Raw genomic sequence first — 21736 nt, 5'->3', positions numbered from 1 at the left:
CAGATCATTGCAACCTGTCTGTTGCAGGTTCATCCGCAAGTTCGTGTTGTGTCCGGAGTGCGACAACCCGGAGACGGAGCTGATCGTGTCCACCAAGCGCAACACCATCTCGCAGGGCTGCAAGGCCTGCGGCTACCACGGCACCCTGGACTTCAACCACAAGCTCAACACCTTCATCCTCAAGAACCCGCCCGCGCTCGACCCCAGCATGCAGGTATACCACCAGGTATACTCGCGACTAACATAGCATGCTTACAATATATCATGTTCCATGCAGCATGCTAAGCTTTAGGTCCAGCACCAAGGCCCAACGCAGGCAGAGAAGAGCGCAGCAGAGAAGATTTTTTGTAAGAAGAAAATCAAGTATAAAATAACGAAAACAAGGCCACGCGAGATTTCTGTGCCCTCATATTTATGCGGTAGGCCTAACACACATACATGCTCGGTGTACCACCAAAATCTGCCATGTACAACCTGGTAGACTGAAGGTGCCAATACATCTTCTAGAAGTGTGGTAATCATTACTCATGCCTTTTATCTATGGGGAGAACAATTCGCCCGGCAATCATCGTAAATATATCTCACTTGGAACCAGCTTGTATAATAAAACATATAAACGAATTCAGTAGTAATGTAACTCCCATGTTCCCTGCAGGGCTCGTCCCTGACGGAGGGCAACCGCGGCAAGCGCTCGAAGCGCTCCGGCCCCGGCGCCGCCAACGGCAACCACGACGGCCAGGACGACGCCAAGCATGTACGTATACACTGTACTACTCAATTATTACGCTATTCTGCATTGTTACGGTCATAAGACTGGATTTTTGGAAACCAAAAAATGTTAGACAACAATTTAAATGAGAGACAAGTGTTTGATTTATATGATTTTCGAGTGACTCGCCTGATACAAAGCTTTATAGAACCGCCAATATTCATCGGCTGAAATGTATTTGACTAGGTCAGCAGTCTGAAATGAACTTAAACCTAATTTTAGTATAGTCTATAATATGTATTGCAATAATGTAATTTGTTTGTATTGCATGCAGGAGGGCGAGGCCCCGGTGACGCCGACGACGCCCAACCCCAAGAGCAGCAAGAAGGAGAAGGAGAAGGCAGCGGATGATGACGACGACGACTGCTGGACCGTCGACGTCAGCGAGGCCGCCGTGCGAGCTCGCATGCAGGGTACAGAGATATGTTCTAGTAGCTTGCAACAAATGAAAAATCTTGTGGTATAATAATACCTCTTTGCATCGTATTATTATACCACAAGATTTTTTTTTAACACTGAACCACTTATAGGTTGATACGTTACGCTATAAGTGGTTCAGTGTAGTCATTCGCGCTATGTTCTGAGCCGCCAGTTGTATGTAAATGAACTATATTGCTCACTATTTACATACGTACTTATTACTGCTATGGTTTATTTGGGATAGCAGGAAATCATAAAATGAGAAGGGAGAGTCAAACTTCCTAACTTTTGCAGCTCTGTCACCCAAAGCCAAATATTTCATTGTTTAAAAGAAAGAATAAATAATTATAACGTATACTTCTTTTATCAGACCTGACGGAGGGCGCCAAGAGCATGACGGTGTCGGAGGACAGCGAGAAGAACGAGAAGCAGCGCATGGACCTGTTCTACGCCTACCTCAAGCAGCGAGCCGCCGCCGGCGACGTCGACTCTCCTAAGGCCGCCACCGAGATACTGCACGAGGCTGAACGGTATGTTACCATTACTGAAATAATAAATAAGAAATTGTGGTACTCGCTTTCGCTTGCTGTCATCCGTTCAGTTATCGTTAGCTATCTAAAGTTTGTAGTTTATTATTATTGCTTAAATTGATTGTTTTAATTCAATTGATAGTGCAAGCAGTGACTAGCAGACCTCAACTACTATAGAGAATTCTACTATATAGAAACTGCTACTATACTATACTAAAGAGAAATGTGACGATAAGTCACAAGTAAATTAACAGATGAAGGCATAGGCTCACATTGCCCGCTCCGGTACATTGTGGAGTTGTTGGCCGCATTTGACGTTTGTGTGGGGTACAATTTCATTTTGATATTATGTTTTTGAGACAGTCCGAGCCAGTGTCCGTTCAACTCAGTGTCAGGCCTATATGCTATGTATTTGTGTGCAGCTTGGAGGTGAAGTCGAAGGCGCCGCTGGTGATGCTGGAGGTGCTGGTGCGGCCGGGCGCGCTGGCGGCCGACGTGCGGCGCCACCGCGCGCTGCTGCTGCGCTGCACGCGCGCCGACCCGCGCGCCCAGCGCGCCGTGCTGCACGCGCTCACCGCGCTCTGCGAGCATCATGCCGCACTGCGTCCTAAAGTGCCCGCCATACTCAAGGTGAGTGTGCTGTCTGACACCTTCAAGGTTAAAATTGTTGACCTGTTGAATGTTGAAGTTCAAAAGCTGTCATTTGAACATGCACGTTCAAGATAATAATTAACAGAAGTGATCTGGTGTCTTTTATGTTAAAAGACTGTTTCAGTTTTTGACTTCTTCTTTTCCTCCTGCCTTGTTCCTAATTTTATTTGGGATCGACGCAATATGTCTTCCGCTTCCATCCTTAAAAACATATTATTATGTAGCAGTTATGTATACGGCTGTTCACCGACAAAACACTACGAAAATTATATTTTAAAAAATTACTATCATATTTAATTCGCAGCTGCTGTACGACGAGGACATCGTGGAGGAGAAGGCGATCCTGGAGTGGTCGGCCAAGCCGTCGCGCAAGTACGCCAGCAAGGAGGTGATCGCCGACGTGCGGCGTCGTGCTGCGCCCTTCCTCGAGTGGCTGCAGCACGCCGAGGAGGACTCCAGCGGCTCCGACTCCGAGCACGACGACATCGAGGTAAGTGCACTGCACGAGGGAATTGCGGGAAGTAGCCCGATAAAGTGGGGTCTTTATTGCGATTGTGATGCTAAATTACTGTAATGTTTCATCAAAATAAAACAGTTACTAGGTGGTTCTTTTTATGCGAGCCCGCGTTACTTTTTGACTTAAAATATTCTAGTATGTAATACTCAGTAGACATTCACTCCTTAAAAACAACAAACTAAACGACTTGTATGCTCTTACAGATCGAGTACGACGACCGCGCCAAGGCGACACCAATCAAGGCGGTGTCGGCCGCGCCCGCCAAGCCCAAGCCGCAGGACGATGACGACGTCGACGTCGACATCGACGCCATCTAGACGTCACGCCCCACGTCGCGTCACGTCACGTCACGTCACGCCCCGCCACGTCGCGTCACGCGTCACCAAGCGACGGCTGCTCGCCTCGTGAGATGTTCCGCACACAAGATGACGATCCAGCTTTCTATTCATTTTATTTTACACTGAATTTATGCTAAATTCTTTTAAATTCGTTCACAATATTTTAACAATTGTCGTCATCAAGGCCATACTTTAATTTGACTATATAGCTAAACTTTTATCTTTACTTTTCCATTTGGATAGTTATGCAACGTTTTTTTTTTTAATCGCTGTTTTAAATCTATGCATTTATTGGACTTTACTGCCTACCATACCTTGATTTTTATAGTCTCACTATGTCTCGAATTATTTACATAGAAATCGTCATCTTGTCGCGAAACAAACTCGGGCCCCGTAACATAACGCAGACATTTAATATGTAGTTCACCCTATCTAAAGTACCCTTCCAAAGTAATTAGAATAGGTATAGATGAATCCCTTTGTCCCTTACGGGAGGTGTAAAGTTTCTTTACTCCACTAGATGTAATCCAAATTATTTCGGAATAATATTGAAGCGTCGTTCATTTAGTTTTTGCTATGTCGATCAACGAGTGTCGATGTTACCGTGGTCGCCTGCCCACGTTAATGTAATATTTACTGATTATGTATAAGTCATCTAGAAAATACATCTTAAAATAGCGCCGTACCACGGTGAAGATACAGATGTTATAAACTAATCATATCTAATTCAATTATATACCTATCGATGTTTGTTTAGCGTAAGGATAGCGCGACTTTTAATTATAGCATCGCGGATGGAAAACGTTGACCGAACATTTACAATTTTTGTAGTACGGACTGAACGATCGGCGCTTCTCGAATCACTATATTCAAAGCTTAATACTAGGGTGACTGTTTATAGGAAACTATTTTTTTTTCTTATTTCCAACACTATGTTCCTATATATAGATTTTTTTATTATTGTTTTTAATCAATTTATTCCGATATATATTTTGGGACGCAGTTTTATATACATTGGTGTACATCAGGCGGTATTAGAATGAGGAGACAGAGTGTCGCTAGTGCTAGCGAGTCCTCATGTCTGTACGACTGTCACAAACTGGAGATGTCACGCCGTGCTGCAGCTCTGACAACTAGAGTTTGTACGAGGTTTAACATGTCATAGCAATTGATGGATTTTAGTATTACAATTATAAAATCGGCGAACGTTCGGGCTGAGCCTCCGGCGATGAAATAGCGGCGGCAACGCCACAGCATGGAGCGGGTCGCTCGGCTCTGCGTATTTTATATGTGTATGTAATTTAGGTTAGTTTATTTGTGATGAGGCCCACAGACGCGCGCAGTTCTCATGTAATATATAGGGATACGATCGGCCGATCGCCGCTGCGACAGACGGGCAATGTTTCCTCTTACTATTAACTATTATTAAAATAGAATATTTTGAAATTGCCATCTGACAATTTTATTAGATTGTTTTGTATTCAATACATTTTGGATTCTGACTTTTTGGGTTTTATTTATTGATTCACGAAAGTGACACCCGCATCCTCATATGGCCTGACAGGCCAGTATACACCCATACCAAAAAAATACTTTCTTCATCGAAGTAAGGTACAGACAACTCAAGTCACTAAATTGCTTGACAACATAGATGTCAGAGTTCAGTATACATTTTGAAAATTCAAAGGTAGGTAGCTCAAGTTGGATGACTGTACATTGAATAAAATAAATGTTTCTGTAACTTATATAAATATTTATTTTTATGTACAAAATAAAAGCAATATAAATACTAAACCTAATTATCTATCGCGAGAAAGCTGGTATCTAGCGAACCATGTAAAACTAAATTATTAGATTAAATATTATGAGATTAGCTGGTTTTGAATTAATTAATGTACATACATTACGACTAAGTACAAAAAAGTGTAGTGGATGATAAAAATACTCAGTCTTTTGAAATAAGATCGGTTACATAGACATGTGAATTCAAAATTATTATAATGCTAAGAACACAAAAATTGATGATCGAACTAAATGTGAAGTTAAAAGATTTTCATTTCACAGATTATTATTTTTCAATGTAAATGTAGATGTCATATTTTTCTTAAATACCTATTTAAGTTTTATACAAATCTTTATCTTAACACTAGGTAGGTATATACAAATCTAGCAGAGTCATTTTGAGCAAATTAATATACATAGATACCTAGGTAAAAGGCTCAAAATTAACAATGGAGCATTTAAATTACACTTATTGGTCTATTATCTAAATGCAATTAACTTTAAGATTATGACAAAAATATCACGCAACGCGCTTTGTCGGAAAAACGGCCGAAAGACGAACCGAGTCCGATGAGGTCGTATTAAAATCGTCACAGCGGCCATCTAACGCTGGCTTGAGAAAAGTTCTTTCAAAAAACAGAATTCTTGAAACAAACCTAGTGAAGGCGGAGAACTTAAGATAGAGTTCAGATCTGTGCCCCTAGGCCTGCTATACTGAGGGAGGCGTCGCGACGACCGTCTTGGTGACCATAGGAGTGTTAACACTGAAGGAGGTGATGAACACATTGACGATGGTGATGAGGAAGATGCCCAGGACTGTCAGGTTGTTGATCTTGTCGGCCTTGCAGCGCTCCTTGTGGTCGTTCACGTCGTACCGGCTGTTCATGATGAGACCAATACCGACCATCACCTGGGAAAACGTATGTCAGGTAAGTGTTATTACGTGTTATGAAAAAAAAAAACATTTGATTAGGTACATTTTGTGCAGGGAGATTGATTTCATCAATTATCTTTTGATTAGAACTTTTACATCTTAAATTCGAATTAACTGAATCAGGAATTTAAGAAACGGACTAATAAAAGAGTACACACCTACTATATATATATTCCGTGCTCGTTGATATTTTGAAATTGTTTGAAGCTTTTATATGCCAGGATGTCGCCGTTGTCGATGGAACCGACAGGAGGACATCATAATCACACTCAAGCGTATACAGTTATGTATTATAAATATTTAGTGTGACTTACTTGAAAAATGATACTGAGTGAGATGAAGATGAGACTAGGATAGTAGTAGCTGTGCTCGGTGGAGGACTCCAGCACGTATCGCAGCTGGTTGGCGTTAGCTGACAGCAGCGCGAGGTCCATCATGCCTTGCGCCAGATTTTTCTTCTGCTGGTATGTGTTCACGTCAGGAATCGACTGCAATAAGTTTTATTTTAGTAAGTGCTTAGGGCTTCAGAAGATCCAATTTGTTTGAAGATTAGATATACATTTTCTTAATTTTGCCTGGTGTATTAGTATAAAGAGCTTTTTTATTTGTACCTTCAGCAAAATGGAGTTACCTACTTAAATGGTTTAGGAAACATTTTATATGCGACCGTTTACGGGAAGTAGAAGTTTTTTCGTCATTAAACTTGAGTAGGTTTTTTTTTTCTTTAGTCTATCTAATGAATCATTTATGTGGTTAATGTAAGCAGTATTCGACCATGACTCACATCCTAAAGAACTTATTATGGCCAAAAAGTCCCCGGCAAATCGAAATGCCTTAAAAACCGAATCGAAGGAAACCAGTTCTAAGCAGCTACACACGATACATTTACATTTGACTACTATGGTTCTCAGAAAGTAAATTAAGTGACGTAACTTACTCCAGGCATAGGAGACCCAGGCCGTGAGTCACCGAATCTTGTCCCGATGCCATTTACATCTGAAAATTAGACAAAAAAGATGTTACGAAATAGTCTTTATTTGAAAAATAACTTTCCAAAATACATGCGGTAAAAACGTGCACAGCTTGTGGGTTGAGGGAATCTAGATGTCCTATTGGTGCAATTATGAATCAACGGGGTCCCAGGATAAACAAAAAGTATAACTACTACGAAACAATACTAATACAATCTAAAAGTGCAATATGAAGTGTATGCTAACAAATTAAGGACTGTACATTCAACATTACTTTGGCTGTATGGACGAGATTCCATCTGTGACACTTTTTTTGTGGAATCTCGTCATAACATTTTATAACACATATGAACACACAAATAGTGAATTGGTTGCCCGTATAGATAAGTGATTGTTTACTGAAACTCACGTAAAGTGTACGGGTCCAGTTCGTCAGGAAAAATTACTTGTTTAACTGAAACCAGTTAAAAGCTGTCGTTAATAATGTAAGGCCTGGACAATGCACATCGAAATTTTTCGATCGCATTTTTTCTGCTGTGGGTCGTCCCGGTATAGAAGTAGACTAGACTTGTACTTACGAAGTGACTATTAAGGTAATCTTTAAGTTAATCTATAATTGTACCTAAATATACAGGGTTAAAGTATCGATATTTCGTGATGGTATAAATAATACCCCGACTTAATAACGTGAATTTGCCTGCATGTTAGGCGTTTAAGCAGTGGGCAGTGGCAAAAGCATCGATAGCAATGTTTTATCCACACCGTTTTTAAAACACTTAAATATAGAAATTTCTGCTGATCCATGTGCTATATGACGAATGTTTTTGTTTTAGTATCTGGTTATCTTTGTTAGCTCAAATCTGACGGGCATGCTTTAAGCACATTATCTAATGTCTTCGTTAAATGTTATGGGCTTGTGTAATCTGTGAAGCTCTGTTCCTAATGTATTAAATAGTTTTTTGTTGCTTTATCAAATAGGTAACTCACGATCACCATGTTATAATCAAGTCATAATTAAAACCTTCTTTGTTAGAAATCTCATAAACTCAGTGCAACTCATTAGTTTTACACCATAACCCTGTTATGTGATCGGGACGTAGAAGTGGTATTGATTCCGAAACTGTTCCAGGATATTTTTAAATACAAAGTTATGCCTAAACTGCTTTTGCATAACAATGCATATTCAATGTTTATTAAAAAGACGCACAACGTAACTTGGCCAATTTGAAGTTCCTTTTGACTGCCACTTTAAAAACTGTGCACCACGCAGTCAATTGACTAGGGACATCATTGCCAAGTTACCTCGTCCGTACTGTAGGTTCTCAAGAGAATTTTCAAAAGAGAAATTTTGTATAAAATGTGTCGTGTTCCAATCACCGTAAGGGTAGTCTGGTTCGTCATGCTCCCACGGCAATTTACCGTCAGTGGCGCCACCGTCGTCTCCGTCGTGAGGCTCTGAATGCTTGTCACTAGGGTCCAGTTCTGTTGGGTGCTCGCTGCCATCTGTTATAACAGAATAATACTTAGAAAATTTAAAAAAAAAACATGAATGATAAAAGGGGTCAAATGTTGATTCATGAAATAATGTTAAGAATATTTCATAAACGCTAATCTATGCAATCGTCATCTGCCTTACGTTTATCCAAGTATATGGGATTAGCTGGGATTAGCTTCCAGTATAACCGGATGCAGCGGAGTACCAAATGTAAGTACCTACACGGATTTCCAGCTTGCTTTTGTGCACGACCTTTATTTAATTTGTTATGAGATTAAATGTTATTTAATAAAAATTTACTAGACAATGGTGTGAACTGACTCGGGCAGGTAATATGATTTTCATAAAATTCAAATGCTCAAAAAATAAACAAAGCGATCTATATGTACCGAAAATATAGGTTCATCAGATTCATTCATGTCATAACGATATTTATCAACATCTTTACTCCGTCCCCCATTAAAAGGTACCTATGCACAAAATAATAACATAGTAAGTATAATAGATAGATAGCAATATTGGCCGTCTAGGAACGTTGTACCAATGAATTAGCATAAATGACGTAAATGTTGAGTACATAGTAATACATAATGTGCATAGCCATGTCTCGTGGTCTTGACCTTCAGCTATGTCTAGTTTAAATATAAGATTAATTATGTTGTTCTACAAACCTTTTATAGACATTCCACCAAGCGAATAAGGAAAACCTTTATCAAAATAAACATTTTGTGAATAAGAGTTTTGGAGGTTTGCTTAACTGATTTATTAGTTTCTATATTATTTTCTCGTGTCGTTAACATCACGGAATCTACATCTCATTAATATTGTCTTTCCAATCACAACAGTCGGCTACCATAGGTTTGCAATGATGATTAAAACCTACTCTTGATTCAAAACAACATACAATCGGAGATAATTTCTGCTACGGACAAAAGTCCCTTAGGACCACACGCTACAAAGGTTCGTAGCGCGTAGCGTGTAGCGCGTAGTCCTTTGCTACGAGATACACTGAAATACCAAATTCAATAGGGACTCATTCACTAGTAACTGCATTTTATTTATATGCTCACACGCATCCCTTCTATCTTCGAGTTATCAGCGTGCAATGTAGCAATATTTACGAATGTGATATCGCAAGACCACATCCTTTTGTGAAACAGCGGTCAATGATAAGTGACCCACTAATTATATTATATTATACATACTGCGGTTCATTACTTCTTATCATTACATTGAGGTACATTGGGTACTTTTTGCCTTATTTTCGAGAACTCGCAAAGAGGTGTTTGATAACATTGTATTTATAAATTAACAAGAACAATTGTTATCTTTTTGGCTGTGACAATGGCCGTCAGTTTGCTGGACTTTTATCTCTTTAAACTTAAAGCTGCATTGATAAATGTAGCAAGTTTGTTGCTGTGCTAAAAATATCTCACATATCGGGATTTGGCTGTGGCGTTCCCTTTCTTTCTGGCGTATATAAGGGCAAAACCAAGCAGTACTTTTATTGAGTAGGTGCCTAACACACGTTTAGGTAGTTTGAATTTTAATATGTAGTGTGTTCATAATGAATTAGTTTTGATATTACCGTGGTCATGATCATGATTCTCAGGGTTCTTGTCAATGGGCTCGAACAGTCCGTCGTCGATGCCAGGGTACGGAGTCGCGTCCTTCGGGGGGTCGCCATCCAGGTCGTCGATCTCAGGTCCTGGAAGACAAACACAGTATATAAATAAAAACAATAAGGGGATAATATCGTGTAGAGTTTTTAGGTTACAGTTAAGTTTGAGGCAGTATTTTACCTAGAAGTTAACTGGAGTTTCACCTGCGGAGTAGAATTACTTCTCGAACCCGTCAAAAAAGTAGACTTTACGTAAATGTCTACCTACAAAATTACCAAGACTAGATAATTATTTGAAAGTGTTGTCAAATGGATGCGAATGTATTTGAAACTGCAGCGAAAGGAAAATGATGAACTGTTTGCGTAAAAAATTATTGATTTAGCGGTTCTTAACCACAATTAATAATATAATTAATAAATCAAATACCTAAGTAAGTGGTGCCTTCTTGTTGTTTGACTTGTGGACTGGTGACGTAGTTAAGTTGGTTACTTCAGGGCTACTATGATAGTCTGTTCATGGCACATAAAATATTGTCTCACAGTTTTAGAGCTTTTACCGTGCATGCTAGGTATAAGTAGCTTTATGCTTTATTTAGTAGTCTAGCTTGAAGAACATAGGTTCCTCATACCTTAGATAGGTAAGATAGATAAATTACATACGCACTTAACGCTCACATTGCAAAGCTCATTGTTAAAAAATTGTTTTCCTCCTCTTTTCTGAATGAGGATAGTGTAAACTTGTCATAGTAATGGCTTTGTTTGATTTCAGAAGTTAAATGTTAATATACTGACCGGCTAAAGGAGGCAGTTGTCGGTCTCTGGGCGGCTCCAGCAGCGGCTGCGTGGGAGTCGCGTCGCTCTCACCCAAGTTGTTGTTGCTCTGTAAAAGATAATGAAAACATATTTATTTCAATCTATTTTAAGTTATCTTACCGAGGTTCTGCAGTGTACGGTTGTTTAAAAAAAAGACTAATATACATTTTACCAGTTTTTTGCAGTCTGTGATATGCTGTGTAATTTATATTGCTACTTAAGTTACAGAATGCTGCATTCTGTAACTTAAGTAGCATTGCATTCTGAATGCATCATAATTAACCTTTTTCCTTATGACTCGTTGATCTTGTATGACGTTGCTAACTAACTGCTGAATTAGAAAAACATAATAACTATTACTAAGTAGGCATAGTCTTTCTCTTATACACTGGTGTTCATGATTGAGAATTAACATCATAGAAGTTCTACGTGTATTCATAACTATTCTGAATTAGTTACAGTACACTTTGCAGCTAAATGCACCTAAGAATAGACGTAGATAGTGGAAACACTAACCAGGTCAATTTCGACTACTTATATACCTGCAAACTACGAAACTTCGCTTCGCGGGAGTCAGTCTGTTTTTATAAACTCCAAATAAACACAGACTGTAGTCTGCCTTTTATACACACACTCCATGTGTGTGTATAATCTCAACACATTCAGGTCAAAACTAACAACAGATGTTCGAAAACCTCAAACACTAAATAAAAATCTAGATATGCTCGCTCACTATGCAATCGTTGCAATAAAAAGAGGTCTGTTAATCGTTATGATCTCTACAAACAAGACCTACCTCAAGGTTCTATCAATTGCGTCAATCCTGGACCTTGGACAGGATTCACCTACCAAGAATTCGGGAGACCAAGCTATATACTTAGTGACCACTAATCGGCATAACGCGGGGAAAACCAACCAAGTGTCTACCACAAGGAACCCCAAGGTTTTCATGATTCATTGCAATTATAGTTCTGCAAAGTGCATCGACAAGCATTCTTTGTCATGTCATCACATCCTGTGGGAATAAGTACTTTAGGGACTTAAAATCAGGGAATTCCTAATTTATCAATATGGAAAAATACCTCTTTATGTAAAACAGTTCGTTTCAAATGTCGATGTCCTTGTTGCTGATGGATTATATCGCTACTAATTTGTTCCTGAAGTTATATAAGCCCTAACGTATTTAAATTAAAAATAAGTTTTCCTCAATAACGTATGCCCAGAAATGGTAAAAGTTTGAAGTAATTTTTTTTTTCCTTTATTAACGACCTCTTTCGTATCAGGAAGTTGCTCAAAAATATTAAAATGTCAATAATCCAGCCATTGGCAACCAAATATAAACAATAATACCTAATGCTTTGCTTTGACAATTTAAAATATCAACATTCACTTTCCTGTTACCTCTAGGTGAAAATAAGTGCAAAAGACAAACAAGAGACTAAGTATATTTAAAAAATCTCTGAGGAAAACATGAAAATAACGTTAAAAATAAACTGTCGTAAAATTAAATATTTTTCCGACATACCTAAATGCAACTCGCAGACTACAATTTACACCTAGAAATGTTTTGGCAAGCGCGATGTGCATCTATCATTGCGTTTTATCTAGCGAGTATTCCACTGACCCGTGACGAAAATTGGCTTTCATTAATTCTATTTGGCATACAAAACAATTTAATAGACATCAGGTTTCGTTTTCTCCCTTTGTTCCTTATTGAATGTGCTACAAGTCTGCTTGCCTAAAAAGCCCTAGATTTATTTGAGGTGATAACGAGCATACGACGAAATTGGATAGTAACGAAAGGAAATTGTCCTATATACCGTCAGTGATTTATCATGTCCTCGAAGCTCCATATAGGAGGCACACATGGAACATTCTTGCTTTGTCACAAAACGGGTCATTAATGCAATGTAGGTATGTAGGACATCGGTTAATTGCATTGTGTCACTAATTGGGCGTTTAAACTTGACCGAGTCCCCAAAACTCCGTAAATAAACATCGGACACGTTAATTAGTTGTTTGTTATTGTTACTAGGTATACGAAATATCAATAGTTTAGTTTTAATTACCTACCTCCAATAAACGTGTGAACTTTATGATAAATATTTATCAGTTTGTTCTTGAGACATTGGTACAAAAATCTTATAGGATAGCTTTAGCAGATAAACAGGGCCAATGGGTCATCAAAATGCGTCCCGATTGCGAACATAAATTAATTGCATTTTAAAATGTTGTGGCTTGTACATAATGTGTTAAGTTCCTATGCACATGCATAGGATAACATAATAAAATGTAAGTACGAATATATACGACATTCTTTTTTGTAACCTAAAGAAAAAATATTCTAAAAAACCGTATCCAAACTCAAACTCAATGTTTAATATGCGTCGCCCAAAAAGTTGTAGGCCTTTAAGTATAGCATAGGTATATTGTTATCTATAGGCTGTATTATCTCATACCATCTTTAAACCCATAAAACATTCAGTTCATCACATAAATACGATGCTAACGCAATGGCGTGCCCTTGACAATGACCTCAAGACACCGCTTTTGGCAGCGCTGCGCCCACACAGAGTGGAAATACAAAGACTCCTCACTAATTGTGCGACATAATCAGCGTCTGTTTTGTTAAATATTTTGTCGCATGACGTATGAAACACGACATTTTATTTGTTTTGTTAATAAATCTAGCTCATATTTATTTCCCCTGTGTTGTAAAGGAAAAATTTCACGCCAACCAAAAAAATATGATGATAATGATCGTCTCCGGGTTTTTCAAATTGCTCTCTCATCAAAATCTGCTCAAAAATACGGTGTCAAAGAAAGTCACATTCTTGTTTAATAATACTACATCTAATAAATCTTATTTACGCACTGAATTTCGAGATGGAAAATCTTCGTGCAATTTTTCGTATGAGGAAAACGTGAAAGCTCTTCCGATGACTCACTAGACGTTTATTTACTTCGTCTGAAATCCGTAGTACAGATGTTCAGTTCATGTCTATGTAAACAATACTGTGAACAGTATTTTAACTATTAACACAACCAAAGGTCTACGCGTCGACTAAAGGTTTTAGTTTTTCGAGAGCGAGTGCGTAAGTACTCAAATAAAATGGACAAAATAAGTAGGTATAAACAATAGTCATTAATGTTATGACGTAAGTGGCGGTTCTTGCTAACCAGCCTTCACTAATGTGTCATTGGACCAATTAAATAGTAAAGTATTAATTTTATTTTATTGTTTAATTTATTATTTATTAACTCATTCATCAAATCAAAGGCCTATGAACGTGAATTGGCAGATGATTCACTTTTCATAAAGTAGAATTTTCAGTCAGGCTATTGGAACTACCAACTACCCGTCGTAGCTTAGAAGCCTGGAATTCTGACAACCAATCATACCAGTAGAACCAAGATTGTTTATGACAAAAATATGTCATAATCTTCAAGGAAAACTTGTAACAAAATGAACTCATAATTTTTTGTGTTTCACGTCATGACGTACAATTACAGCCTTCATGAAGGCTGTAATAATAAACGAAGTCTGTGTTAATATAATGAGTCAACGTATGTGGGTAAGGGGCACTGACCTCTTCTCAATGCTACGGAACTTTTCGACTATAAGATATTATGCTTCTGATAATAGTGCTAAGCGATGAGTTGCTAAAATATTCGCGAAGAGGATAAAAGTCTATAAAATAGCTAAAATAACGGATTCTAATAACTACTATACTTTCTAGAATTATCGAATTCTCGATAGGACTGATACTAACAACTAGAATCAACTAGAATCAATAAGTAGGTATATTAACATTTTGATAGGTAAAGAACGCATAATTTTTGTGCAATTTATTTATAATTTTGGAATTAATCTACAACTAAATCGCTTTTAATAACTAACTGCCGTTTAGGGCTAACTTAATTAAATAAAGTAATTGCTTCTACATTGATTAATGTGAGTTAATAGTACTGAGGATGGACACCGCAGGTGGGGTAGGCCCCGGAAGAGATGGCGTGACGAACTAGACGCCTATCGTCCGGATTGGTGGACACGGTCGAAAGATCGGGAAGAGTGGAAGCGAGATGTGGAGGCCTTTGCAAAGCAGTGGGACACTACAGGCTAGATATAATAATATAATAATAATAGGCCCCGCAGGGCATCTGAGGCGGATGACGGGGAATAGCGACCCCGCGGGGCTATATATCCGAGTGCTCCAGGGAGAGTATACTGTCCCCCATCTCCGGCTTGCCGGAGTGAAGCATGACGGGGGATAGGTCTCCCGCCTCTTGGCTTGCCTTCATCGGCCGGTCAGAGTGGAGTCGCTAGAGCAAGGTTAGTCCTGCTCGGAGGGTAGGTGCCTCGTGGTAAGTGGCGAGTGGGCCGGTGATGCTGGACCCACAGGGAGCGCGTGATCTGCGTTTAAAGTCCGCCGAGGTATCCTCACCCTTCTCAGCCGCTCATGTACCTGTTGCCCTCTTGTTGCTTTTCAGTGACTGATTCCCGGGGGCCCAGTAAGTGAGTTGGCGAGTCTCCACCTGCCATTTTAACATGTATTTAATACATTGTCATCAGCAGGTGCCATAGTTCCCGTAGTTACCCCATTCCTAGTCCATTAGCATCCCATCACAATAGTCCAAGTAGTTTTCATCCATAGTTAGCAATAGTTTAGCACAGAACCGGGGATTGTCCTTGGGTACATTTCTATAGTGTATACAGGGATAATCGTCGGTTTTGTGTCACCATTTCATTAAAGTTGTCTCAAAAGGGCTTCAGCGTGTTGGCTTCGGCCCCACGTTCGCCTCCCAAAAATCCGGGACTCTATAGTCCCGAGGTCTGGAAGAGACATACATTTTTATATAATAATAGTACGAAAAAGCAAACGAATAAAAATACAGGAAAACGAATTTTCATCGGTCGTAATTTAACAATTAGGGAATTAAATTCTAACATAATATTTGACTAACAATTTTATGTACCTTCCTACTAATTAAGTACCTAAGGAAAAATAACAATTTCGTAACCGCATAACTTTTTTTTAAATGTCGACGTCACCAATTAGCTCTATGACACGATAACGGAAAACTGAAAACGTCTTTCGTCGATCACGTTCACAAAACATACGTCATTGGCAATTCGCGACCATTTGACGACACGGAGAAAAAATACAACTTTCACCGACAAGAAAAAAACCGGACGCCATATTGGAATTCCCCTTACAATACATAGACAGAGGTGTGCCTGATTACATGCATCCTCATCTTCCCAGCTGACTTCCAGCTTCAAGAAATATAGTGACGCAGTAAGTAGGTACATAGCAGAGTATGCGTTGGGGATTTCTAATTAAAGAAGTGTTTTTTGCCCATGGGATTCTAAGTACAGCTATTGAGAACGAAATTAATAGGTAGGTACAAGTTTTTTTTTTCAAACGCAAGCGCTTTTTTCCTATCATTCATTATTTCCGTAGACAAAAGCTCGTTTTCAATGAGGAAAATATACCTATGTAGTGTAATCAAGCAAGTACACAGTTGCAAGTTATTTCTGTTGCTAATAGTTTTTGTTTGATTTTTAACTTTACGAAAAACATGAGAGTTTCATAATTTTCGACAATCATTTCAATATTTTTTTAGTCAAGTTGTATTGCGCAATTTCTTAGAATTTGTAGTCGAATCATTATTTTACACTATGAGCCTATGTTGTGTAACGTCTTAATATTGTGCGAGTGATTCAACTGGACCCCCAAATAAAGGTGAGCTATTTATATCTCATTAGACACAATGAATATTTGCTTTGCGTATGTAATATTTTTTTATTGTGAAGCAATATTGTTTCGATACAAAAAAAAACCATTGTACTTTAACTGTTACAGAACAGAGGACATAAAACCATGTAAGATAGTAATCTGTGGTTTAACGCAGGAGAGACTGGGTAAAACCATGTTCTTAATAGGCCTAGTTTCAGTTATTATGTATATTCTTCATACCTAGGGGACAAACCAAGTAAATTATCTTTCATGTTAATTATGCACTCTAAGAGCAGGAAAATTAAAACTTTGACGTATTCAGTGTAAAAAGATTAGCGCATAAAATAACAACGAGTTTTTCCGTCTGTGAATGTCCGACTGAAGGCTTAATAACAAATGATGCTGTAGTTGGTTAGTTGCTAGACGTAGGTAGTTAATTACATCTTAGAAAGGGTTTTTCAGGTACTTGTTTATTGTGGTCACAGGGTCACAATTTAAGTGATACCTACCATGTTAGAGGAATACCTATCATAAGAAATGAGAAGGAGTAGAGAGATGTTTTATCTACACACGTATATCTGACAACTATGAAGCCGTAGCAAATTACTTTTAACTGATGAACAAAGCAATAAAGTGAAGGGAAAAACTATTTAAAAGGCTTTCAAGGCAAGAATATAAGTCAAACTTAATGAAGTGAATGAACAAAGGATTTCAGTGCAGATTACTGTAAACTTAAGCCGAGTTCTTAATGACTGACTAACATGCAGTCAGACGTCATATTGCTAGACGTGAATTACCAGTAAGTACCTAGATACAAACAAACGCACTCAATAACAAAAACAAGGAAAGCTTGCAGCCGGCATCTTGCTCACAGAGTTTGCATATTACGTAGGTTAATTAAGAGGATAGTCGAAGGATTATAGGGAATATTATATTTATTACTTACAACTACCTCATAACTGTGTGAGCTGATAAATCAGTTACTGCGCTAGAAGGAATGCCATTAAGTTCTAACTAACTAAATGATACAAGTCATTTTGAAGCTTTCCCATTGTTCCTAGAACTAGCCCTTTTCCTATTATGTTGCTTCCAATGTAACCAACCGCAGTTATTTTTGCATGACTAAAACTGCCAGTGTTACATAGTGCGACTGCCTATCCGACCTCAACTTTCAACATATTTACCCGAGCAACACGATTCCCTTTGGTTGGTTGACAGACTTTCTGTGTCCATAACTACAGCCCAAAATGATTGATTATTGCCTGTAGATACTGAACATTCGACATAAGCCCTCATTATTGAAGAAACAACATTCCTGGCTACAGAGTTCATCAACGATACGCTGATTAGCGTGAGATGAAGACGTTAATTATCCAGCTTTATGAGCATTTGTAGATAACCGTGATCGGCAAAGATATTGTCTGGGGGGTTTGTTCCACTACTTCTTCTTCCCAGCAAAAACACATTGAAAGTGTTGAAGGGCTGTCTTTTGTAAGGGCTGTGTTTTGTGTGTTTTGGGGGCTGTCTTTTGTAAATGTGACCTTCAGAAAGTTCTGATTTTCAGCATACTTTGAAGAAATTACTTTTATATTAACCAGAAGATAGGTCTCAAAAATGTTAATTTGTTAGAAGAGGGGCTTTTAATAAATAAACATGAATTTAAAAGATTTAAACAATGAATGTCAAATCTTTAAAGAAGTAGGTATAGGTACAATTATCTTGTTTGAAGTGAGTAGGTACGTTTTTCGCACTGCGCTGATTATTTTTCTTATCTAGATTACAATAAGTTATTATTATCTCGTTATTGCGTAATGATGCAATCATCCCACTGATGTTAGTTGTAGTAATGTTTGTAAACTTTTCTGAAAACTGTGCAATACAATACACACATGTATGTGAGAGGTTTACTAATCTGTGTAAAGAAGTAAATGATGAAGTCATTATTTACTTTTTTTATTTTTGTCGCATCATGAAGAAGACTTGATTTCATTAGAGGAGTTTTCAGCAGAAGGCGTCGGATAGTGTCCTTCCGAAAAAACAAGAATGAGTGCTAAACTCACTTATACTACACATAAAGAATTTACAAGGAAGAGGAAGTCGTTAATTTTTATAATAATTTGCTACGTATTGCATAACACAACAGGAAAACCCCCGGTTGAACGGAAACTTCATAATTATGGCCATACCGATCCATTCAGGATAAATGGACGCTTTGTTAACCAAATACAACAAATGCTATGACTCCCATAGTATTTTGCATACAATCCCCTCGGCATTCCCTGTCACTCCATTCCTCTTTAATATATTGACTAGCTTCCTCCAGCGGTTTTACTATCCTATACTACTAGAAAACTAGGTAGGTACTTTCATCATCCTCCGAGCCTTTTCCCAATCATGTTGGGGTCGGCTTCCAGTCTAACCGGATTCAGCTGAGTACCAGTGCTTTACAAGAAGCGACTGCCTATCTGACCTCCTCAACCCAGTAACCCGGGCAACCCGATACCCCTTGGTTAGACTGGTGTCAGACTTACTGGCTTCTGACTACCCGTAACGACTGCCAAGGATGTTCAATGACAGCCGGGACCTACAGTTTAACGTGCCATCCGAAACACAGCCAATGGTGTCTAAGATATACTTAGAAAGTACATACAAACTAACTACTACTACTTTGCGCACCCAATAAAAATTAGGGTAAACTATGAATGGACTATCTAAGGCTGAAAAGATTTTTTAAATTGGATCGGAACTGGACCTATTTCTAAGATGATTATTTTTTTAACCTGAATTGTCGCACTGCTGGGCAAAGGACTCCCCATTTTGTCTCCACACTTCTCGATCTTTCAAGATTAACAAAGAAATAAAATCTTCAGCTTTATCATATTAGTAGAGAAGTGTAAATGGCATATCTATGTCAGTTTAGTTCAGGCCCTTAAAATGAATCATGGTGAATGGCTGCCAAAGCAGCTACATAGGTCAGCTGCATGTAATGCATAGACACATGAAAGAGATAATAAATCAATCAGAATCACAGAGAAGTTTTGAGTTTGATTTATGACTGAAAGGCAAATAATTAGAAGATTAAACATTAATACAGTTTGGAATGCCATAGTGTTAATAAGAAAGTCATAGAGTAGACCAAAGAGTGGAAATACTGTTGGTGTTTCGTAGCTGATGAAAATGGATAGAGATTTAACTAATGTATTAAAAAAAAAATTAGTATTTACCAAATCAAAATAATTAGAAACATTAATAAATTAGGGGCTGGCTTAACGCAGCAGCGTTTATAAGCCTCAAAAAATAAAAGATTTAAAAAAATATATATCTCTCATTATTTTTCGTCACTTTAAGCAATCAACCTTTGTGATGATGATCTCGGAAATCTAAAGGCAAGCACATGAACAGTCCATGATGTCACATAATAATGCATTAAAGTGCACAATGCACAGACAACCAGTAGTATAGTGCATTATTTGAACTGCCATAAAGGGATAATTAAACTGCATTCAGCGTAAAGGCATCCGGAAACATAAACGCTGCTCACGGATACAACTGCATGAGAGAATCAGAAATATTATTTCTTATAGATAATATAATTATTTAATCGAATGTTAGTGGTAACGGAGATTGGGAGTAAAACCTCACTGAATCTCTTCAGAGTCCTTAATTTTTGTTTGATATTTCTTTACAACAATAAGTAAAACATTTTATTTTAAAAGACAAGCATGAAGTTTTTGGCGTGCTCTTGTTTATTTTGTCTATTTCTCTTATTACCTACTGGGAAAACCCATGGCTGTCAGCATGATTCGAAATTTTGGGCACGTCAAAGATAGGTCAGTGACCTCTACTAGATGTGTTTCGAATCGGTCTGTTGCTGATTTATCTCTGTTTCATTTAAATATTTGTAACTTCCCTGTTCGGTCAGGATGTTTATCCCAGTAACTATAAAGTAATATAGGTAGTCTAATATGTGTGTGTGTACAATTATTTAGATCTTAATTAAAACTTACAAATTGTGTATCGAGTCCTCGTTCGAGGTCCATTGGGCGCACATTGTTCGTAACAGGTGGTTTGACCGGCGCCACTGGACGGCCAAAAATTTCGATAATATCATTAAGAAGTACGTCGTTCTTCTCGTTCACAATGTCCAATTTCACGTTATCTTTAGCCATTTTCACACTAATGGTAAAAAACTGCACTACAAAGGTTTATTAACAAAAGTTTTCTTAGATAAAGTTGTGTTTGTTCGCACGTTTGTTTAAATTGGCGCGCGAACACGGTCGTCGATCGCAACGGTCAGGCGCAGACTGCAAGATTGTTCAAACGTGTGACTTAATGACTTGATCTCTAAAAATAACAAACTATTACACGACCGATTTTAACTGAACGTCTGGCCGTTGAAGTAAGGATTATATACTAGCTCTTTTTTGCTATAGGTAGTAACTATTCAGCTGTCGTAGGAATTTTCAATGAAAAACCCGTCACTGTGACGATACTGATGGTTTTCATTGATAAACGTAGCTATGTGCATGTAGGGTTTGCGGTCATTTTAATTGATGAACCGTTGACGATATAACTAGGTACTCTCTTTTCATTGTTATCGATATCTAAACTAATGTGTATCACAAAAAGGAAAAGTTTATTTGGTTTTTTGAAGACCCCAAAATTAATGAACCGATTTGCAAAATCCATTCGGAAGCTCCACTATCCCTATCACCCTGGTAACATAATATACTTCTTTTTGGTCAAAGCACGAATAAGTACTCGTATAATATGTTTGAAAGAGGAAGCCAAAATTGACTTAGGTAATTTAGGAAGGTACTATTAGTTGATATTTAAGTTCTGCGAGATTTTTACGCCCGATAAACGAAGTTACCACAGAGATCTTGGGACCAGATTTATCATATCATTCTAAGTAGGTAAATTTTATGTCGTGACTTGCAGAGAATTGTGAATTATTGTTTACCTTCGACATGTCATTGAACTTAATTCTTCTGAACGCATTCACCAGTTATGATGTAAGACTTGTATACCCATTCATTTTTACCTCAGATACTATATTATACATCTGTAGGCAATTATCCTCTTATTTAACTGTGTTGTAACTAAATTAACTACATATATAGCTATTTTTTTTGCGAGAAACTGCGAACAAGC

At 38.1% G+C, this 21736-nt stretch overlaps 2 protein-coding genes across 12 annotated transcripts in view; one reads left to right on the top strand and one right to left on the bottom strand.

Moving 5' to 3' along the window:
* Positions 1 to 4727, top strand: part of LOC110369865 (eukaryotic translation initiation factor 5) — a 28280-nt gene extending 23553 nt beyond the window's left edge. For 8 of the 9 annotated variants that reach the window (XM_064038461.1, XM_064038460.1, XM_064038456.1 and 5 more), the window contains 7 exons: positions 28 to 226; positions 656 to 754; positions 1044 to 1182; positions 1560 to 1719; positions 2142 to 2349; positions 2675 to 2860; positions 3091 to 4727. In XM_064038461.1, coding sequence (XP_063894531.1) covers positions 28 to 226; positions 656 to 754; positions 1044 to 1182; positions 1560 to 1719; positions 2142 to 2349; positions 2675 to 2860; positions 3091 to 3204 — 1105 coding nt within the window. In that variant the 3' untranslated portion in view covers positions 3205 to 4727. The remainder of the gene's footprint in view (positions 1 to 27; positions 227 to 655; positions 755 to 1043; positions 1183 to 1559; positions 1720 to 2141; positions 2350 to 2674; positions 2861 to 3090) is intronic. The other variant, XM_064038464.1, reaches the window with a different exon arrangement.
* A 230-nt stretch (positions 4728 to 4957) lies between these two features.
* LOC110369867 (ninjurin-A) lies at positions 4958 to 20946 on the bottom strand. 3 transcript variants are annotated; one of them, XM_064038465.1, is made up of 8 exons: positions 20590 to 20946; positions 10821 to 10908; positions 9996 to 10115; positions 8290 to 8415; positions 7322 to 7366; positions 6879 to 6937; positions 6256 to 6429; positions 4958 to 5917 (listed from the first exon to the last, which is right to left on the bottom strand). In XM_064038465.1, the coding sequence occupies exons 1-8, from the start codon at positions 20749 to 20751 to the stop codon at positions 5717 to 5719; spliced, it is 975 nt and encodes a 324-aa protein (XP_063894535.1). In that variant the 5' UTR covers positions 20752 to 20946; the 3' UTR covers positions 4958 to 5716. The 3 variants fall into 3 exon arrangements, with proteins under 3 accessions (XP_063894535.1, XP_021181138.3, XP_021181136.3); XM_021325463.3 differs by lacking the exon at positions 7322 to 7366 and having other exon boundaries at positions 8332 to 8415; positions 20590 to 20944; XM_021325461.3 differs by lacking the exon at positions 7322 to 7366 and having other exon boundaries at positions 20590 to 20942.
* Between the last annotated feature and the right edge of the window lie 790 nt (positions 20947 to 21736).

The sequence above is a fragment of the Helicoverpa armigera genome, chromosome 16 (genome assembly GCF_030705265.1).
Source record: "Helicoverpa armigera isolate CAAS_96S chromosome 16, ASM3070526v1, whole genome shotgun sequence".
NCBI lineage: Eukaryota > Metazoa > Arthropoda > Insecta > Lepidoptera > Noctuidae > Helicoverpa > Helicoverpa armigera.
Note: the sequence above shows the minus strand (reverse complement) of the source record. Positions and strands in the feature narration are given on the sequence as shown.